We start from the raw sequence: 20570 nt of genomic DNA on the forward strand, positions 1-20570 counted from the left end.
TTGTGTGAAAAAATGCCCTTCTTCATTTCACCTTTTCATCCTATTGATATCTCTGCGTGGAAGAAAACCGACAGGTAAATTAAATTGGGAGGGATAATTCTAACCTGATTTTAACAGTAACTAGAGTCCTAAAAACAGTTTCCAGCCCTGCGTGGTTGATAGTGAACTATTCCTGTGAATTCACAGACAGACATACAGCAGTTTCATTCTGACAGGACCGTAACTACCTTATCATCATGAGACATATTTGGGATTTGGTGTGGGAGGGATTGATGTCAGATCCTGCACTTGTTGTTTGCATTTGCAGTGGACTGCTATGTCCCTTTGCTTGATTGTCTTCTGTGCCTTTTAATTTTAGTGTCTCTTATTTGTATAACTCTGATGTCTATACTGGAACATGGTGGGCAGTACCCTGTTTTCACCTTAGCCAGATCCAGCTTTAGTGTTCATCTCATACTTTGACATTTGTCGATGTTTCTAGAACAAAATCCTGTCCTAGCCTTGAAACTTCCTCAAACATGAACCATATCTCTCTAACCTAAACACAGCTTCCTCACTGCCATTTCTCATTGTAATTTATTCTGCATATGTATTACTCCTTGTGGAACATAGTACTGTCTGAATTCAAAGATTTATGCTTATCACTCTTTTATGTCCTAGTTTTTCTAATATTCTCTTTTATCCCCCCCTTGCCAATGTGATAAATGCATTTTTGTCAGCTCTATAAAGCATCACAAAGTTTTTACCTTCCTAAACTGGCACTACTCACCTTCCTCCCTGTTTCATGTAAAGGTGAAAAGGTGAAAGCCCAAACCATAATAAACCCTTGAGCCTTCCAACTGCAAACAAAAATAATAAAGCAAAATAGAACTAGCATGCTGTCTCATTTTACAACATGGCAGAGGGAGATCTGAAGCACTAGATAGTGCTTTGTCACATTATTTCAAGTTAAGTCGAACTGCATTTATAAGTAAAATTCTTTGGTTTTGTTCTGATTTGGAATGATGACAAATTTTGAAATTGTAGAATTTCCCACAAAATGGAAATTCCAGTTCCCACACAGCTCTACATAACACAATATAACTAAACTTATAATCCAAAATGGGAAACTTCCCCCACATAATAGCAGATGCAGAAGAAACCCCATCCAACTACTCCAAAAAGAACAAACTGCAACACCCAAATAAGAAGTGTCAGCTATTTTAAGGTGTAATTGCAATATAACATTGACCGCCACACAACTGTAATTACAGTCTATCAACTTGGGTATTATCAACCATCAGTTTCAAGGGGCGGGGGGAAAGGAAGTAGATGAAAATGGTTGTACATAGCATAGCAAGCGTGCACTGCACTGAAGCATGAAGTGAGGTGATTGATAGATGCCTGGCATGCCTGAGAGCATTTAATATGGGCTCTTAGGACAGGTTTGAAATGAAAAGAGTGAAATTACAGCAGCTTATGAAGATCCCTGGATGCATATGCCTTTCTTTCTTCATGCAGAATTTCCAACATAAAGGTGGATTGAGAAAATAAAAATACAGGCTAAAAGCATGTGTTAAAGGTATAATAGTTATAAATCTGCCTTGCAATAAAGCATGAATAAAGCTAATTGGGCCCTTGCTTGGCAACAAGAGGATCTCATTTCAGAATGGCCAACATTCCACAAGTCCTCTCTCTAACTCCTCTAAGTCTATCTTGTGTTGGCAATGCACTCATGCGCATCTGAAATTAGCATACTGCCAATCTAACATATGGACATATGCATTAACATGACAACAACAACAAAAACCCACAAGCAAATGTGAGCACATCAAGGTCTCAGTACTGGGAGCCAAGGTTCCAGCAAACAATATCCATGGACAGCTTTGGAACATATAGGTCTGAAGGGAAAGAACATCTCCCATTACTTCTTCGAGCTGGAAAGGCTATGAAAATCCAACTCTTGATGCTACAGACACAGAAGGTGAATTTTCAGTGAAGTTGGCAGGGGGGAGCATATTAAAATATCTGTTCATGAGCAGCTCTGTGTGGAAAACCAACCTGCTGGTTTAGGAAAAGTAAAGATGTGGAAACCAGAATCAGCTTCTAGCTCATTTCTGGAGAATACCAGCTGCAGCATGAAAGGAGGTATTTCAGAATTATATATGAACGCTGGAATTCCTGGTTTGCTGGTACTGTATTGTCAGTTCTGCTGGTTAGAATACTTAGAATCATAGGATTAGAAGGGACTGCAAGGGCCATCTAGGCTAACCCCCTGCCAAGATGCAGGATTTGTTGTGTCTAAAGGTACATGAAGAAGTACCATGTCACCTCTTCACCCCACCCCGACTTTAGAAATGCCCTGTAACTGGGCTAGGAGGAAACTTGTAACTAGCCAGTGGTGCTCGTGTTGCTACCCACTCCCAACTCTCACTAGTCTGCAGATTACTGAGCTTCTACTGTACATTTGTTCAATAGAAAATTGTTTTTAAAAAATTGTGCATTTGCATGCTCATTAAATGGTAAGATTCAATAACCTGTACTGGGTCTCCTTTCTAGTAGCACAGATCAGAGAGGTTCTGCTTCCCTACCCAGGAGAGTCAGAATAATAATATTAAATTAAAAGGAATCATGCTATTTGTCTGGAGATGATGGGATAACATCAAACAAAAACACCTGAATACATGTGGAAGTGAAACACTGATTTGTCAAAGTGGAGAAAAATAGTAGGAAACGAGTATGATAGAATTCAATTTCCCCTACTCATTTAATTAAGACCAGATCTATCTAATAAAAGCTTTTCATTTATTTAATTGATAAATCTATGTATATATTCTCTCAAGCAGCCCAAAAATCTGTTCTGTTTGCCACTGACAAAGAAAATACTTTCTCTCTCAAGTATTGAACTCTTGTCACTCAGTGCTGCTAGCAGAGACAAGAAGAAAGCTGGCATCTGTCTGCATAGTCTGAAAAAGGGCTATTAATAAGTAAACCCCTTTGCAATAATATGTTACAACTGAAAAGTTGCCTTTATATAAGAAAAGACTTTCTGCACTGTGGCTATATCTGCTCTAAGGAATTTTACAAAAAATACAATCAGTTACATCTCAGTGCTATCACCAACAGGAGGCCTAGTGTAGGCAAGGCTCTGGTCACATCCAGAGTTTTGATCACCATGTCAGTTAATCCCAATTAGAGATATTTTGCATTTGTACTGCTTCAGATACCTGTATTTGGAATCCTTTGATTAGACAGAATAATCAATAGCGGATGCTAAATGATGATGTTTGTAGCATGTTTTGCCCCTTGAGATGTCAAGTCATTTCTGAAATAGGGCATAGAATTTGCATTGATAATTTGGCAAATGTCCCCTTTTTCTTTTTGCTAGTTGCTTGTGAACAGTCTGTGATTCTCAAGAGTATATGTTATTCAAAATTAGTTGCTGAATAATTTCTGCAAATTATTCTTGGGTGTAGCTCATTTGCAAAGAGCTGGTTGTGGTAACCACTTGAAATTCAAGCTGGCTTGATTGGCTATGTAACTTACATGGTGTGTCTCTCACTAAGTGGTGATCAGATTAAATGTAAGTGTTTGTGATTACAAATTCAGAATTCCTGTCCTGCAAATATTCTACAATATTCACATAAAATGTACTTCCATCAGTGAATGCTCCTACTAGTGAACTCATTCACTAAGTCATTCACAGAGAACAGACACAAAAGGACCACAAACTCTGACAAAGTGGATTCATTTAAAAGTTCAAATGATTATTCATGCAGATTTTTTGCAGTTTTCACCCAGCTGTAAAGTCAGCCAACATAGACTGGCCACAGCTGTAACACCAGTCCCATATGGGATTGATGCCTTTTAGGGGCAATAACTTCCCAAGGAATATCATGAATATAGTGGCCTCAAACTATTTGTGAGAAAGATTAGAAGAACCCTCCACTCTGGGACTCACTTTCTAATTGATCCAAGAGAGTCTAGATTTTTTTTAAACCTGGAACTCTGGAGACTTTGGAAATAGCCCAAATTTGGCAACTTTCAGGGTATGCTGCAAAAAACACCAGTTTCATAGGCTCAGGTTTTGCTTCCTAGATGATGTAATGGGTAGGTGGCTGGCTGTCAAGTTCCTGTGGAACAGGTTTTAATGCTTTTGAAGTTTAATTTAATTGTACTTATTGTATGATTAATTCATGTTAAGGTACTGTGACAAAGTTCCTCCTCTATCTTGGTGGGTCCTGCGCTTATTGGCAGATTTTCTTGCCTCAGAGATTCACCATGTGGGTTGGGGAACAGCCCAGAGACCTTCCCCTCTGGAAGAACCCACAGGCCAGGTCAATTGGGAGGTTTGGGGGGAACCCGGGCCCGCCCTCTACTCCGGGTTCCAGCCCAGGGCCCAGTGGACTGCAGCTGTCTATAGTGCCTCCTGTAACAGCTGCATGACAGCTACAACTCCCTGGGCTACTTCCCCATGGCCTCCTCCAAACACCTTCCTTATTCTCACCACAGGACCTTCCTCCTGGTGTCTGATAACGCTTGTGCTCCTCAGTCCTCCAGCAGCATACCCTCTGACTCTCAGCTCCTTGCGCCTCTTGCTCCCAGCTCCTCACACTCACACCACAAACTGAAGTGAGCTCCTTTTTAAAACCCAGGTGCACCAATTAGCCTGCCTTAATTGATTCTAGCAGCTTCTTCTTAATTGGCTCCAGGTGTCCTAATTAGCCTGCCTGCCTTAACTGGTTCTAGCAGGTTCCTGATTACTCTAGTGCAGCCCCTTCTCTGGTCACTCAGGGAACAGAAAACTACTCATCCAGTGACCAGTATATTTGCCCTCTACCAGATTCCTGTACCCCACTGGTCTGGGTCTGTCACATATCCCTCCCCCCTGCTCAACGCCAAGGGGTTGGGCAGCTTGGGACGCCAGACAGTGCATACATGACAAGCCATCGGCGTTGCCATGACAGCTCCCTGCTCTGTGTTGCACACGGAACTGGAAAGGTTGGAGGGATAAGAACCATCTGGTCACCCTTGTGTTCTTTTCCTTGTTCCGCTGCATCCATTGAAGAGGGGCATGGTTGGTCACGAGGACAAATCTGCGCCCGAGCAGGTAGTAGCGCAATGTTTCCATGGCCCATTTTACAGCGAGGCATTCTCTCTCCACCACTGCATATTTTTGTTCCCTTGGAAGGAGTTTCCGACTGAGGTATAGAATTGGGTGTTCCTCCTCCCCGACCATCTGTGATAGAACGGCCCCCAACCCTACTTCCGATGCATCCGTCTGCAGGATAAACTCCTTGGTGAAATCAGGGGCTATCAGTACGGGGTTACTGCAGAGGGCAATCCGTAGGTTTGTGAATGCTTCCTCTGCTGCGTCAGACCATCTCACCAGATCAGGTCCACGGGCTTTCACTAGGTCTGTCAGGGGGCTTGCCCTTGTGGCAAAGTGGGGGATAAATCGTCGGTAATACCCCACCACACCTAGGCACGCCCGGACTTGTTTCTTGCGACTTGGTCGGGGCCAATTTTGGATGGCCTCTAACTTGTTCACTTGGGGTTTTACCAGACCTTTTCCCACAACGTAGCCAAGATATTTGGCCTCCGTAAACCCTACAGCGCACTTGGCAGGGTTTGCTGTAAGGCCAGCTCGCCTGAAGGTATCGAGGACTGCCTCCACCTTCTCCAGGTGGGTTTCCCAGTCTGGGGTATGAATGACCACATCGTCCAAGTAGGCAGCAGCATAACTGTTATGCGGGCGTAATAACTTGTCCATGAGGCGCTGGAAGGTAGCTGGGGCCCCATGTAGTCCAAAAGGGAGGACCGTATATTGAAAAAGACCCTCTGGTGTAGAGAACGCAGTCTTTTCCTTTGCGTCTTCTGCAAGGGGAATCTGCCAGTACCCCTTTGTCAAGTCTAGGGTAGTCAAGTACCGGGCATTACCCAGACAGTCCACTAGCTCATCTATGCGAGGTATGGGGTACGCGTCGAACTGGGATACTTCATTTAGTCGCCGGAAGTCGTTCCAAAATCTTGTGGTGCCATCAGGTTTGGGCACCAGCACGATTGGGCTGGACCACTGACTGTGGGATTCTTCGATGATCCCCAACTCCAGCATTTTTTTTTTACTTCTGCTTTTATTTCCTCCCTTTTTGCCGCTGGCACCCGATAGGGCCTCATTGTTACTCTGGCCCCAGGGTTCGTGACAATGTGGTGATATGTCTCGGTTGTTCGACCCGGTTTTGTCGAGAACACATCTTGGTTCCGGAAGATCATCTCAGACACCTCATTCTTCTGGTCTGGTGTTAAATCGGGAGACACTCTCACCTGTTTGGAAGGCTTGTTTTCCTTGGTTAGGTCTTTTTGGACCATTGTGCACGCCTCTTGTGCATGCCAGAAGAACCATCGTCGGACTCGTGCCAGGGTCTTCTCTACCCCCAAATGCCCCCCAAAAAGATGACTATGAGCAAGACTTAATACAGCATTCTGGTGTTTTTGAGGTACTAGGATCTGCTGTACCTTCTGCCCCTGTACTGGTGCAACCCGGTACAGGAGATCCTTCTGCATTACGAAGTAGGGTCCTGGTCCCTGGGTTTTTCCTTCCACGGGGACCCCATCTATTTCAGTCACCTCCTTCCTAATGTTGTCATACCTTGGGTCTTCTGCCTGGTCCCATCCAAAATTTCCTCTCCCGGGGCTAATCTGCCCAAGATCTAGGGGCCCAGTCTCTGTTGCCTCTACTGGTTCAGAAGCATTAGGGTGGGGGGTCAGACTCAGGTGCTTCTCCCTCCTGCGTGGCCTTCTTTTCAGCTGCGCGGGTCCGCCTACCTACAAGAGCGACCCTCTGGCTTTGGGTCAGTATTCGGGTTCCCAAGGCCTTAGCTGCCCTTCTTTCCCTTTTTGTCTTTCTACCCTGTCTGGGAGTGGAGAACAAATCTGGGGACATTTCAGAGAAGATTGGGGGTTGACAGTCTGCTGTGGATGCCTCACCAATTTTAGGGTCCCCATCTTTCTCCAATCCCCCTACTGGGAGTAAGTTTCCAAACCCTGGGAAGTCCCTCCCTATGAGCACCGGGTATGGGAGTTTAGGGACTACACCTGCTGCTACCTCAGTAATGTTCCCTTGGATCTCGATTTTTACTGGGATGGTGGGGTAGTAACTAACTGTCCCATGGACACATGTTATCCCCGTACGTTTAGCCTGTAGCAGCTGACTACGCTTCACGAGCTTCCCTGAGATAAGCGTGATAGCACTCCCCGAATGAACCAGTGCCGTGGTCCCTACCCCATTTAGTTTCACTGGTCTGGTATACATATGTGGGGTTAGTGAGACCCCCACAAGGTGGATTAGGGAGCATGGATCTGCCCAGTTCCCCAGGTTACACTGCATAGGCTCCTCAGCATTGGGACACTGTGCAGCTATGTGTCCCCACTCCCCGCAGGCATAACATCTGTATGGAGCCCTAGGCGTTCCCCGGTCTCTTGGTTTGGGCAGTCTAACACCACGATCCTCTTCTCCCTCAGTGCTCCGACTCTTTGTGGCCTCTGATGAGCCTTCAGCCTCTCTCTTTTTCCACCTGGGCCCTCCTGGTGGCCCAGTCACCCGAACTTTAGGGCTTGGTGCTGCTAGTTTAACCCGGGGTGCCTCTTCCTTAACTGGTCGGGTCAGCTCCCTCGCTGTCCTTCACCTCTCTACCAGGGCAACAACCTCGTCATAGGTGGCAGGTTCGTTCTGGCTTACCCAGGCACGAAGGTCTGGCAGTAATCCCCTCATGTATCGGTCGATGACCAGAATCTCTAGTATCTCTTCAGGACTCCGGGACTCTGTTTGCAACCACTTTCGTGCAAGATGGATGAGGTCATACCATTGGGACCACAGGGTTTTGTCTTCCTGGTACCTCCAACCGTGATACCGCTGGGCCCGCACTGCGGTCATTACCCCAGATCTGGCCAGGATCTCTGCTTTCAGCTGGGGGTAGTCTGCCGCAGCCTCTTCAGGCAGATCATGGTAGGCCTTCTGGGCCTCCCCACACAGGAATGGGGCAAGGATGCCAGACCACTGATCTCGAGGCCAGGCCTCCCGTAGGGCTGTCCTCTCAAAGGCCAGAAAGTATGCCTCTACATCATCCTCCCGCGTCATTTTCTGCAGCCAATGGCTGGCCCGTATGAGCCGTGTCCCATCATGGCTGCGGTTCAGCTCTGTAAGGGCCTTTACCTGGTTTACCAGTTCCCGCAACATAGCTCGGTCTTGGGCAGCCTGGTCCATCAGCAGGCAATTAGTCTCTTGCTGCAGCCGCACTGCCTCCTGTTGGGCGGCTGCCTGGACACGGGTAGCCTCCTGCTGGGCCACTGTGGCTTGTATCAGTGCCCGCACTACGTCATCCATTGTGATGAAAAAAATAAATAAATAAACCCTCTTTTTTTTTTTTAAATCACCCTCCTTCTTCCGCCGCGCTGTGCACACCAAGATCCCACTCCTGACACCAGTGTGACAAAGTTCATCCTCTATCTTGGTGGGTCCTGCGCTTATTGGCAGATTTTCTTGCCTCAGAGATTCACCATGTGGGTTGGGGAACAGCCCAGAGACCTTCCCCTCTGGAAGAACCCACAGGCCAGGTCAATTGGGAGGTTTGGGGGGAACCCGAGCCCGCCCTCTACTCCGGGTTCCAGCCCAGGGCCCTGTGGACTGCAGCTGTCTATAGTGCCTCCTGTAACAGCTGCATGACAGCTACAACTCCCTGGGCTACTTCCCCATGGCCTCCTCCAAACACCTTCCTTATTCTCACCACAGGACCTTCCTCCTGGTGTCTGATAATGCTTGTGCTCCTCAGTCCTCCAGCAGCACACCCTCTGACTCTCAGCTCCTTGCGCCTCTTGCTCCCAGCTCCTCACACTCACACCACAAACTGAAGTGAGCTCCTTTTTAAAACCCAGGTGCACCAATTAGCCTGCCTTAATTGATTCTAGCAGCTTCTTCTTAATTGGCTCCAGGTGTCCTAATTAGCCTGCCTGCCTTAACTGGTTCTAGCAGGTTCCTGATTACTCTAGTGCAGCCCCTTCTCTGGTCACTCAGGGAACAGAAAACTACTCATCCAGTGACCAGTATATTTGCCCTCTACCAGACTCCTGTACCCCACTGGTCTGGGTCTGTCACAGTACCTAGAGCTTTGCATAGGTGTCTTTGGTGTTCATTTGAAAATGAAATAAATAAATTTCACAGCAAATTGCTGGATGCATCTGTTCCCCTGGACTTTCTCTTTTATTGTTTATTTTGCTCATTTCCAATGGTGGACTCTATTTTATATGTGTTCATTATATTGAGAGGGCCTGGTTTTCAAAAAGAGTTCAGCACCCAAAAGCTCTAATTGAGAACTGTAGGAACAATGGCAGCATCTGGGTTCTGAGCACTTTTGAAAATCTGGACTTGAGTTTATTGTGAACTGTTAATTATAGTTGTATGTTATATTGTACTGCATTAGTCTGAAGGCTATATTCTATTGTATGCTGCCTGAAAGCCTTTGTATCTGAATTTGAACTGTGTTAAAGGATTTTTACCCTTGAATTTTAATTGTATAATGTTGGGGGCTTGAGAATAACTATGTTAAAAGAAATAAACATTGCAGACAGCTAAATAGCTTAATATTTCAGTACTCACCAGTCTCTAATAATTCAGTAAGTACAGAAACAATCAGTATACTTTTGCAATTACAATGTACAATAAAACAACATAACCAGGAAAATGTTACTACAATGTACACATGTAGCAATTAAAATAGAATACACATTAATTTAAATTTCCCATTTTCCCAAAAGACCTTAATGTTCTTGTCATTCAGATGGCTGTGAGAATCCATCTCATGTGTTACTAAAACCTATTTTGACTTGCAAGCTGACTGAAACACAAGAAGTAAATAAACAACAGAAAGCGTGAAAAGTAAATTGCATTTTTTAAAAAATTGTTCAGGTTTAATAGCACTTGTGAACATAGAGAAATTGACCAGAATAGCTCCCCCTGTGGACACTATTCTATTACCAAATAATGAGGATGCTTCCAAAGTGGAGTAAGTATTCTGAAATAAAATCATTTTTATTCCAAAGTAGAATATCTAGATGGGGAGCTATTCTAGTCAATTTCCCCTAGTAATCCAAGGTATTATTAGTAATATAAGAAAAGAATTGTGCTTACAACATGTTTTAAATTGTCCATACCTATACTATTGATGCACATGAGGCTTCTTAGATATCATTTTTGTGTTATTCATCTCAAGTGAGATCTGCATTTATTGGACCAACAGAACACACAGCAAGATTCTGCCATCTGTCAGTTACCCATTTGAGGGTAACAGGTGTAACTGAGGGTTGAATTTAGCCCATTCTGTGGAAAGTGTCAGCTGACTGTAGTGGGAAAACACATTCTGTACTGTAGCTACTATAGTGACATTCACCCACATACCCAAATACACTAGAGTCATCAGGAAAGAGCATGATTCAGGCAGCTCTGTGTCTCAAAAGCAACCAGGGGAGTGGGCAAAAAATAGTCTTTGTGATTTTCAAAAAAGAAAACAATCAAAAAAATTCATGGAAAATTTTGAAAAATTCATGACCCAGAAGAATGAAAATGCCTTGAATTTTTTTTAATTTATTTTTTTTAAATAAAGTTATTATTTTTCAACCAGCTCTAATAAACTAGAACTTTTGCTTCAGGGATTAGACAGAATTTAGTCCTGGGTCTTAGTCTCAGGAATCCACAATCCAGTCCTCTCGCAAACAATTTAGAAACATTCTGTACTTCCTCTCTCTTTCTCCTCTTTTTGCCATGCTTCTTAGCACATCCCAGTTGGAAGGCTCTCCCCACAGGACTGGCAGCATATGTTCCAGAATAAAACAAAGCTGTTTTCTCAACAATTGATTATTATTAAGAAAAAATCAGCATGCATCTGTAACAGGGAAAGTGACAGTATAATAACTCACTACACATGAGAGACAACCTTTCCATTTACAGGAAAATGAGAAAGTGTTTGAAATCTGTATTAGCAAAATCTGCCATTCTGAGCATGCTGCCCTCTAGCATGTGTTTGTTCTTAGCAGAGCTTGAAGACTTCAGGGAGCATTATCGGGGTCTTAAAAAAGCTCTACACCGAACAAAAAATGTGGAGTGATACTTCACTTTTCTGGGAAAAATCTTTAATAGTTGTGGACATCATGTCTTTTTAAACTGTTAGTACTAAAGGAGAATCAAGAAGTGATTAACCAGTAGGAACCAGTGAGAATCTCAAAAATCTGACTGCAGGTTGTACACTACAGAACCTACTTGAAATGTGCACTGATCTATCTGTATTATGTGAAAATCAAGGTATGTATGATGAGTTGAAGAATATAGCAATTATTTATGAAAGAACACCAAAAAAATCTTTCTCTTTTCCTTATGACTGAGTCTTGTTTTCTCTTTATATCTTTGTGCTGTCTCCATGTATTTTATGCTCAATAGCATAATCAGCAGAAATTATCAATGGGCTTGATCCCATGCATATTGAAGTCAATGGAAAATTCCCATTGGTCTTAATGAAAACAGGAGCCAGGCAGACCCAACATCAGGTAATAATCACTATTAAAACTACCTTATTCATAGTATCAGGGGGTAGCTGTGTTAGTCTGTATCCACAAAAACAACAAGGAGTTTGGTGGCACCTTAAAGACTAACAGATTTATTTGGGCATAAGCTTTCATGGGTAAAAACTGAAAAAGTGGGGTTTTTTACCCACGAAAGCTTATGCCCAAATAAATCTGTTAGTCTTTAAGGTGCCACCGGACTCCTTGTTGTTTTTACCTTATTCACAGACATAGAATTTAAGGTCAGATGGGACCATTACATCATCTTGTCTAATCTCATGTATATCACAGGCCATTGTCAACCCATATGTCAACCCATTACCCCTGTATTGAACCCAATAATTTGTATTTAACTAAAGTATAAACTTGTGTTTGGCTAAAGCATACCTTCAAGAAAGTCATTCAGTCTTGATTTGAAAGCAAAGTGATGGAGAAACCACCATTCCCTTGGTAGTTTGTCCCAATGGTCAATAACCCTCACTATTTAAAATGTGTGCCCTATTTCTAAAGTGAATTTGTCTGTCTTCAGCTTCCAGCCCTGGGTTCTTGTTATGCCTTCCATGCTAAATTAAAGATCCCATCGGTACCTGGTATAGTCTCCCATGAAGATACTCATACACCATAATCAAACTATCTCTGGGTCTTATTTTTGATAAACTGAACAGATTGAGCTCTTTTAAATAGTTCATTGTAAGGCATTTTTTCCAGCCCTTGAATCATTTTTGTGGCTCTTTTGTGCACTCTCTCCAGTTTTTTAACATCCTTTTAAACCTTCTAAGGACTTTTATTTGTTTGTTTGTTTCCCTCCCTTTTTCATTATGTGATTTTATTTATTTGCTTTAGGAAGACAAAGATACGGTAGCATATAAAAAGGGTATTTTGTTTGTACATATTACACTTCAGTCTCAATATCAGCATAAACTTGAAGGGCCAGGTCTCAAGCTGATGGAAATAGAAATAACTTCATTGTGGAGTTATGCTGATTTACACCAACTGAGGAACTATAATGGAATTTTTACTCCCAATGTTGATAAAAGCTAGCTTTGGGGGTATTCTCTCTGTGAAAAGGGGCCAGTTTGCGTTACTGAGTGCATGTGTGCATGCACCCATACAAAGATTAAGCAATTTATTAAAACAGCTTTTCTTGTTTGCTTCCCCTGGTATCTATATGACCAGCTTGTTCTTCAGTGTCAGTGCAATTGCTTTTGAAAATTGTTATTGCAAACTGCAGATTTATGCAAATCTCTATTTTTGATTTTAAAAAAGAGAGAGCTGTTTATCCACTCTGCGGTGATGTGCGAGGAATAAGTACCTCCAATAATTTTCTTTGGCCAAACACTGCTTGCCTTAATTACAAAGATGGGCCCACTGAAGTCAAAGGGACAAAAACTGTCCTTTGAGAAGTGTGTAACTCTCACTGAATGAAAGCAGGGTTGTATGCATGTATCTTAGGGCAGAACTTAGCTCAGTGGGACAACTCACATGAGTTGAGATGAGTAGGATTTCACCCACTGCAAATATGGATACGTTCAATCACAGTGGACTTCAATAGATGTTGTGGGTTCTCTAAAGTAATCCATTATGACCCAATCCTCCTTCCATTGAATTCAGTGACATTCACTTCATTGGAAGCTGGATCGGGCACTTAAACAGAAAGTGCAGCCTAAAACATTGTCAAATACAATGTGTTTTGTAACAAAGTGCAACATAAAACTGATTGTCAAATGAAAAGCATTTTGCAAACAATAATTGCTCTTGGCTTCACAAAGTGTCAACTCTGGAATTTTTGATTTCCTTTCTGCCTGGTCTATTTTCTCTTTTGTGTATAAATAAATCATTTTTTTCACATTTTCTCTTTACCCTGCCAGGGTAACTGGAAGGGCTTCAGCAAGGCACATTGTTCTAGCTTATTGTGTGAAAATGACTAAAAGTGTTAGTTCAATGTCATCTTCAAATATCTTTCAGTGGCTGCTTAAATCACTAGCCTTGTATAACAGTTTCTGGCTATTCAAAAGCCCTTGAAAAGGTTGCTCCGTGTTGGTATTTCATAGTATTGAACAGGAAATAAACTAAGACTTCCATCCTGAGCATTGTGAAAGAGCTAAAAAAAGAGAAAAAGTCACTTACACCAGAATTTTGCAAGTTTCTTTTGGGCAATATGAACAATTCACAATTCATTGAAGTAACTTTTGGTTACTGGCTCCCTAACTTTGTGGGCAGCTATTCAATATGTTGCCTGGATAGACTAGACATTTCTTTGAGTAGACGAGGCTGGGGTTCAAAGTTAAAGGCAATGACAAATAGAGACTAAAATGTGTCTAATTAAACTCTCTACCATTTCCCCGCTCTAACTGACACCATGAGATCCTAGTAAACTCAGGAACAGCTTTCGAAGTCAGTGAGGCCAGAAATCGGAAGGGAATCAATCTGGACAGATTCCAGCCAATGATTTTCAGTGCCTCAGGTTTCGGGTGCCCCAGGCGGGACCCATTAAAGCGGGCCTGACTTTTAGGAAGTCCTGAGCACCTGTGCTCTAAAATCAGCCGTGGCCGGCCCCTGGCTGCGCTAAGGCGTGGAACAAACGCAGGCGGGGGCTGAGCTATGAAGCGGTTTGTACCGTCTAAGGAAATAACAGCCCGCCTCAGGCCGAGCGCACTCACTGCGGGCGGGAACTCCGCTCCCCGCCGCGCGGCTGGGCTGCTTCAGCGCCGAGCGAGGCCGGGCTGGCCGCGCCGCTGCGCCCAGCTCCGTCCCCCCGCCCTCCCGCCAGTCCCCGCCTCCCCGCCGGCCGGCCGCTGGAGGGGACAGGGCGGGGGACGCAGCCCGCCCTGGAGTTGCTCCGGCAGCTCGCGCAGAGGCTCCAGAGCGCGACTCGCCTTCCGAGCCGGCGGCGCCCAGCGAGCGGCTTCCCGGGCGCGCCCCAGTCCCGCCGCGGGACGGGCAGGGATGGCGCGTACCTGAGCCCTGCCGTGCCCTCCGCCCAGCGCAGCAGCCATGCCCGGAGACCTGCCCTGGCTCAACCTCTCCAGCCGCCCGGCGGCGCTGGGCAACGCGTGCGCGGCCGGCGCGGGGCAGCTGCTTCAGCACCCCGGCCAGTTCTCCGCCGGCCTCTCGGTGCTGCTGGCCGCGCTCATGGGGCTGCTGGTGCTGGCCACCGTGCTGGGCAACGCGCTGGTCATCCTGGCCTTCGTAGTGGACCGGAGCCTCCGCACGCAGGGCAACTTCTTCTTCCTCAACCTGGCCCTCGCCGACCTCCTGGTGGGTGAGTTCCGCCCCCAGCGGCGCGCCCGCGGGAGCCGGGCACCGGAGCTGGTTGGGACGGCCAGGGGCATGGCCCGGCCCCGCGCTGGGACCCCAGGGCGATACTGAGCACGCGGAGAGCCAGTCCCTGGGCGCTGCAGCCGGGGTGGGGACCGCCCCCAGGCCGGGGCAGGGAACGGGGCAGCACTGTGCCCAGCTGGGGCTGGAACAGGTTAATTCCCGGGGGCAGGGCGAGTGCAGCCCCCACCTCACCCCACCTTTCCCAAGGGGATAGGGGCCCAGGCTGTACGCTGGGGCTCAACCACCAGCCAGCTGGCATTAAACGTTTGGGTCCTGCCCCGCTGGAAGTGCCGGGCGGGTTAAAACAGGAGTACGCGGAGCCGGGGGGCAGGTGGGGTCGTGCGGTGCTGAGCTCTCTGTCCGCAGGTGGCTTCTGCATCCCGCTCTACATCCCCTACGTGCTGACGGGCGAGTGGAAGTTCGGCAAAGGCTTGTGCAAGCTGTGGCTGGTGGTGGATTACCTGGTGTGCACCGCCTCCGTCTTCAACATCGTCCTGATCAGCTTCGACAGATTCATTTCCGTTACCAAAGCGGTAAGGGACAGAGCCCTTCTACCTGAACCCCGGCCCTGCCTGGAGCTCCACGCCCCTCGCTGCAGCAGCGCTCAGCCTGGAGGCTAAGGGGAGACTCCTAGGTTAAAAGGGATAAGATCGGACCCGCTAATAAAGGCAAAAGAGAATGTGGGTTTTGAGGCTGGTCAGCACGGTCTGCATCATTACCACTGCTTGCCAACCGTGCTCCAGCCAACTCACAGGGACTGAATGCTACCTTAGCAAAACAAAGCAAGGCTTAGATTGATTTGGTTTGAGTCTTCAGTTTAGGAGGAACTGAATTTTAACAGTTCACAGAGGGATGCAGATTAGTTGCCTAGAGGCTAGGTTAAAACAAGGGCAGGGAATTAGAGTCACATTCACAAGCAGTTGTACTTGGCGGTGCAAGGCGTGACAAATACTAATTAAAGGCCACAACAAGCATGTGAAGCAGGGAAGTTCCATCTCCCTCATTTTATAGCAAGTCAAGGACCAGCATAGGATTTCAATTCAGGTTTCTGCCCCCCCCCACACACACACACACCTGTGACCATTGCTATAGCCCCCACTTCCCTCAATATTTGGGCATTCATTGAAATACACATTGTGGAGTGAGTAGTCATTTTGCAGAAATAGCTTGCACCTTTTTGCATGGCAGTTTTCCTTTTATCCTTCATGTCATTGCTTTTCTTTCTGATTTTGTTTGGGAAACAGTAAGATTTCCCAAAATATTGATTTTAATATCCATTGTTTATTACAAGTCACAGACTGAGGCAGTAAGACAGGTGGGGACCTAATAATTTTTAGTGATCATAGCCTGTCATACCAAAATTAAGCATTACAGCCTTTCCTACAATTTAGTAAGCGTTTGCAGAGGTGTTCTGTAAACTCAACTCATCACTTGGAAATGTAATTTAAGTTACTTAACTAATCCCACAGGAGAAAATATAAAAACTAAGAAACAAAAATTCACTCCCACAATATCCCACAAGCAGGCATCATAGCTACTACAACGAAACACATGCAACCTCTGACTGGGGCTAGAAGTATGAACCTTTCCTCGAGAATGCATGTGTTTTGTGCAGTCCACAGCTCTTAGGAATGGTGCAAGGTGCAATTCTTTGTCCACAGAACATGGACAATCAAGCAGCTGGAAGGGTGCCTATTTTATTAAATGGTGGGTGTTGGAAAGGAAGTTGCAGGAATGGCTTTGGTTTGTTACAAAAATGAAACCTTTTCTTGCTAAGCACACTAAGTGTGCCCAGCAGGTACAACATAAAAATAAAACAGGAATCCTTAACATTGTAGTTATAGGTTATTGAATTGTTCTGGGGAGCATGAACATAATTTGATACTTTTTTCATTGCTTAGGTGAGTTACAGAGCTCAGAAGGGGATGACTAGAAATGCCGTATTAAAGATGATAATTGTATGGATTGCAGCTTTTCTTCTCTATGGACCAGCCATCATCAGTTGGGAGTATATTGCTCAAAAAACTATCCTCCCTGAAGGAGAGTGCTATGCTGAATTCTTCTACAATTGGTATTTCTTAATGATTGCTTCCACTATTGAATTCTTTACACCTTTCATTAGCGTTACATACTTTAACTTAAGCATTTACATCAACATCAAGAAGCGCACTCCCATGAGAAACGAAAACCTAGCACCTGGTCAAGAGGACTGTGAAACAAGTTTCCAAGGGAAAAAAAGAGAGCATGTAATATTTTTTGTAAAACCTACTGCCAGACAGAGAGATAAGAAAAGGAGAGCTAGTAGCCTTTCACCTACTAGACCCTGCGGTTCAAGGCTCAGCCTATGTAAACTTGATAACCAGTCCCTAGATTTTAATGTCGGTCAAGATTTACCACCCTTACAGGTGGATGTTGAGACTAAACAACCCAGGGGCAGTTTTTACAAAGCTATAGAAAACGTTTGCAACACCACAAGAAGAACAGACATTGCCAACAGCATGGCAAACAGAGTTAGACTTTCCCGGGACAAACGAGTAGCCAAGTCTTTAGCAATTATTGTCTGTCTGTTTGGTTTGTGTTGGGCTCCTTATACACTTCTGATGATCATTAGAGCAGCTTGTCATGGGCAATGTGTGCATCATTCTCTCTATGAGACTTCATTTTGGCTTCTGTGGCTGAACTCAGCCATTAACCCTGTTTTATACCCACTATGCCACATGAGCTTCAGAAAAGCTTTTATAAAACTGCTGTGTCCTGGTAAGGCTAAAATTCATCCTCACATTTTTATGTAAAAATGTGTAAGGAAAACAAGCATGTTATGTAGAAACACTACTTGCTTCTAAAAGGAACCTACTGGTGCTGCTTTGGTTTAGGTCCATGAATTAGGACTACCACTAGTTACTTTAAGTCAGGGTAGGCTTAGGAGAATTTAAAGATCAATAAAAATATAAATCTCTGATTTATTTGTAACAGTGCAATGCTAATGCATCACAACCAGAAAGTGGCCCTAGCTAGTCTGTTTTTATTCAAAGCAGAATGACATGCAAAAAGGCAAACAACAATCCTATGAAAAAAGTAAAGTAAGAGTTTGCAAAGTCTTTCACCTTTAATACTTTCAGGTGTTAACAGGTTAGGATTTTTTCTTAAAATATGATCTGTAACCTGATAAAATTCCCTTTAATTACTTTGCAATGATAAAGTGTAGATGACATCTGCAGGCCACAAAAATACAGAGTACAGAAAGTAAAAATACTGCAAGAATTAATATAAGTTAAAATATAGAGTCTAGTTTGAAAAGATGTATTTTTCAGAAAGAAACTGATTAGATTTACAGTATTTTTATTCCTCCATTAAAATAATCAAAATGTACAGAGACAGTTTAAGAAAACATAAGCTGTGTGTGGATTTATCAATGTGTAAGCAATATTGCACCATTTATAAACAACGCTGCACTACGGACCGAATTCAAAATTCACGAAAGCTAATCATAGTCTCCCTTGGCTTAAGTGAGTTTTGGATAGGGGCCCAAATATCTGTGCGTGTTCTTATACAGAATAGCACACCATCGTACTCTTGTGTATAATGCCATACCTAAAAAACAGCAGCCTATTTTATACCTATGTACATCTATAAAACAGAGTTAAAACTAAGTGAATACAGAACAAACGTGAATGAATAAAATGTGTTTGGTAAGTAAGGGGAAGGTTTAACAGTTATTAACCCTGGATGGATATATATGGAAATGAGTACTACTCTAAATATGAATGTTGATGTGGCTTATTATTGGGCTATTGAGAGAAGAGATTAATAGAAGGAAGAAAAATGTGGGCAAAGAAGAGTCTAATTTTAGTTTTTCTATTGTGTCATGTTAGCAGTCTGCTAGTACAGAGTCCAGCATAATGTCAATGGGCATTAGGGTCAAAGTTGCAAAGAAATATAAACATGTGCTCCAATTATGTGTGGTAGCATAAAAGTATGTATTTACCCTACAGGCATCTTTTTAAATCTATGAACAGTGCTTAAAGTGATACTAAAATGTTTTTATGAATCTCACTATCCACAATCTTTGTCTCAAATAAAAATTAGTATTAAGACTAAAATTGATTTCCTGCTTCTGCAACATTTTAAGTCAATGAAAATATTTGTAGACAAACAGATATTGGTTGAAATTCATTTTTAAAAACACTCAAATCTTTCAAAGCCTAGTTATATACAGTCAGATCAGACACATTCCGTGAAAATCCAGGGAAATCCCCCAAAATAAAACACAAAGTAAAAAATACAAACATCAAGTCTGAATCTTTCAAAACGTAAATCCTTTTGCAGATAAAAATGGTTTGCTTTTTTAAATACAGTGTCCAGTGGCCTATCAGAAAGTTACTAGTGTTAAGTGAAAATATTGATACATTAGGCCCAATATAAATCCTTACTAGTCTTTTACTCAAGTCCACTCCCATCTCATCCAGTAAAGACTGTTCTCCCCAGAGTCTCTACCATGGCGGGGCTTAGGAAATGGCAGTAGGGGAAAAAAAAAAAAAAAAAGACTGAAAATATCTCCCCTTTTCTCAAATATTTGTAAGGGATACACTACCAGTCAAGCACTTATGTTATTTGGAGCAAATCCTGTCCCTAGAAAACAGCCATGCTGTGCACTGAGGCAGGTAGGGGAGAGAGAATGACCACTCCATAACCAATGAGGTAGTTGTGTAGCTCGTCTAGATAATACTTTGTCCTGCCATGAGAGCAGGGGATTCCCTTCCAGGCCTATGAAATACCAGTCCCACTACTCTTGCCCTCCCCTAAACCTATCTGTGCAGTGAAATGCAGGAAGCACCCACAGAAGACAGATCCACAGCGTGCTCCCACCAGAAAGATATTGCAGTGGTTCTGCTGTGTTCAGGTGTGTCTGCGTTAATTTGAGAGGTGAAAGCAGGATTTGGCTTTTTACCTCTTCAGTTCTCTCATCTTTCTCTCCCCACCCCAATGGGGAGAGTCAAATCTCGATGGACACACTGAATGCCAAAATCACTTCTACACTTTAAGCACACTGATCTGAGCAGTGAAACTCATGAAAGGTGCAGTTTCTTAGCTAGCAGGATGTTCCCCCATGAGCTTCCTCTGTGTTGTTTTGCAACTACTTCCCCATTGACAAACTGGAAAAAAAAAATCAGTTGGTGAATAGCAGTATTCATATTTGTCCATTACCACAGCAGACATACGTGTTAATCAGCTGTTATGACCCATCTTGTATTATATGCAGCCTGTGAAACACTGGTTTTGAAATCTGTTACTTTGTAAAAACTTCCATTAAAAAATAAGTTTACTGTAAATGAATTGTCTAAGTCATAAAATAGCCTACTTACTTAATACTTATACTCTGGCTCCAGCATACATGGTTACTTTGGAGACAGAAGCTGATATGGTAAAATGGACCTACTCCCAAGACTGTTAATTGTGCTCTCCCTTGGATATGCTTCATGAAGATCTAGCAGATGGGCCTTTAGGACTCCTATGAGCTGGATAGGGGGTCTGTATTGTAAAACAATGGGTGGTTCTTATTTCTTAGCTCCACACCACCACCTACAAACTCTTACTATAAAGATGACTCACTAAACTTTTTAGAATAGAGATTCGCTAGAGCTACAGAATAGAAGCGATGTTCA

The 20570-nt window shown here is 43.8% G+C and overlaps 1 protein-coding gene across 1 annotated transcript; it reads left to right on the forward strand.

The window, feature by feature from the left end:
- Nucleotides 1–14580: 14580 nt before the first annotated feature.
- Nucleotides 14581–17699, forward strand: LOC135888977 (histamine H3 receptor-like). The gene is made up of 3 exons (XM_065416789.1): nucleotides 14581–14848; nucleotides 15274–15440; nucleotides 16809–17699. Exons 1-3 carry the CDS (start codon nucleotides 14581–14583, stop codon nucleotides 17697–17699), a joined length of 1326 nt encoding a protein of 441 aa, XP_065272861.1.
- Nucleotides 17700–20570: the final 2871 nt, after the last annotated feature.

This window comes from Emys orbicularis, chromosome 14 (genome assembly GCF_028017835.1).
Source record: "Emys orbicularis isolate rEmyOrb1 chromosome 14, rEmyOrb1.hap1, whole genome shotgun sequence".
Taxonomy (NCBI): Eukaryota; Metazoa; Chordata; order Testudines; family Emydidae; genus Emys; species Emys orbicularis.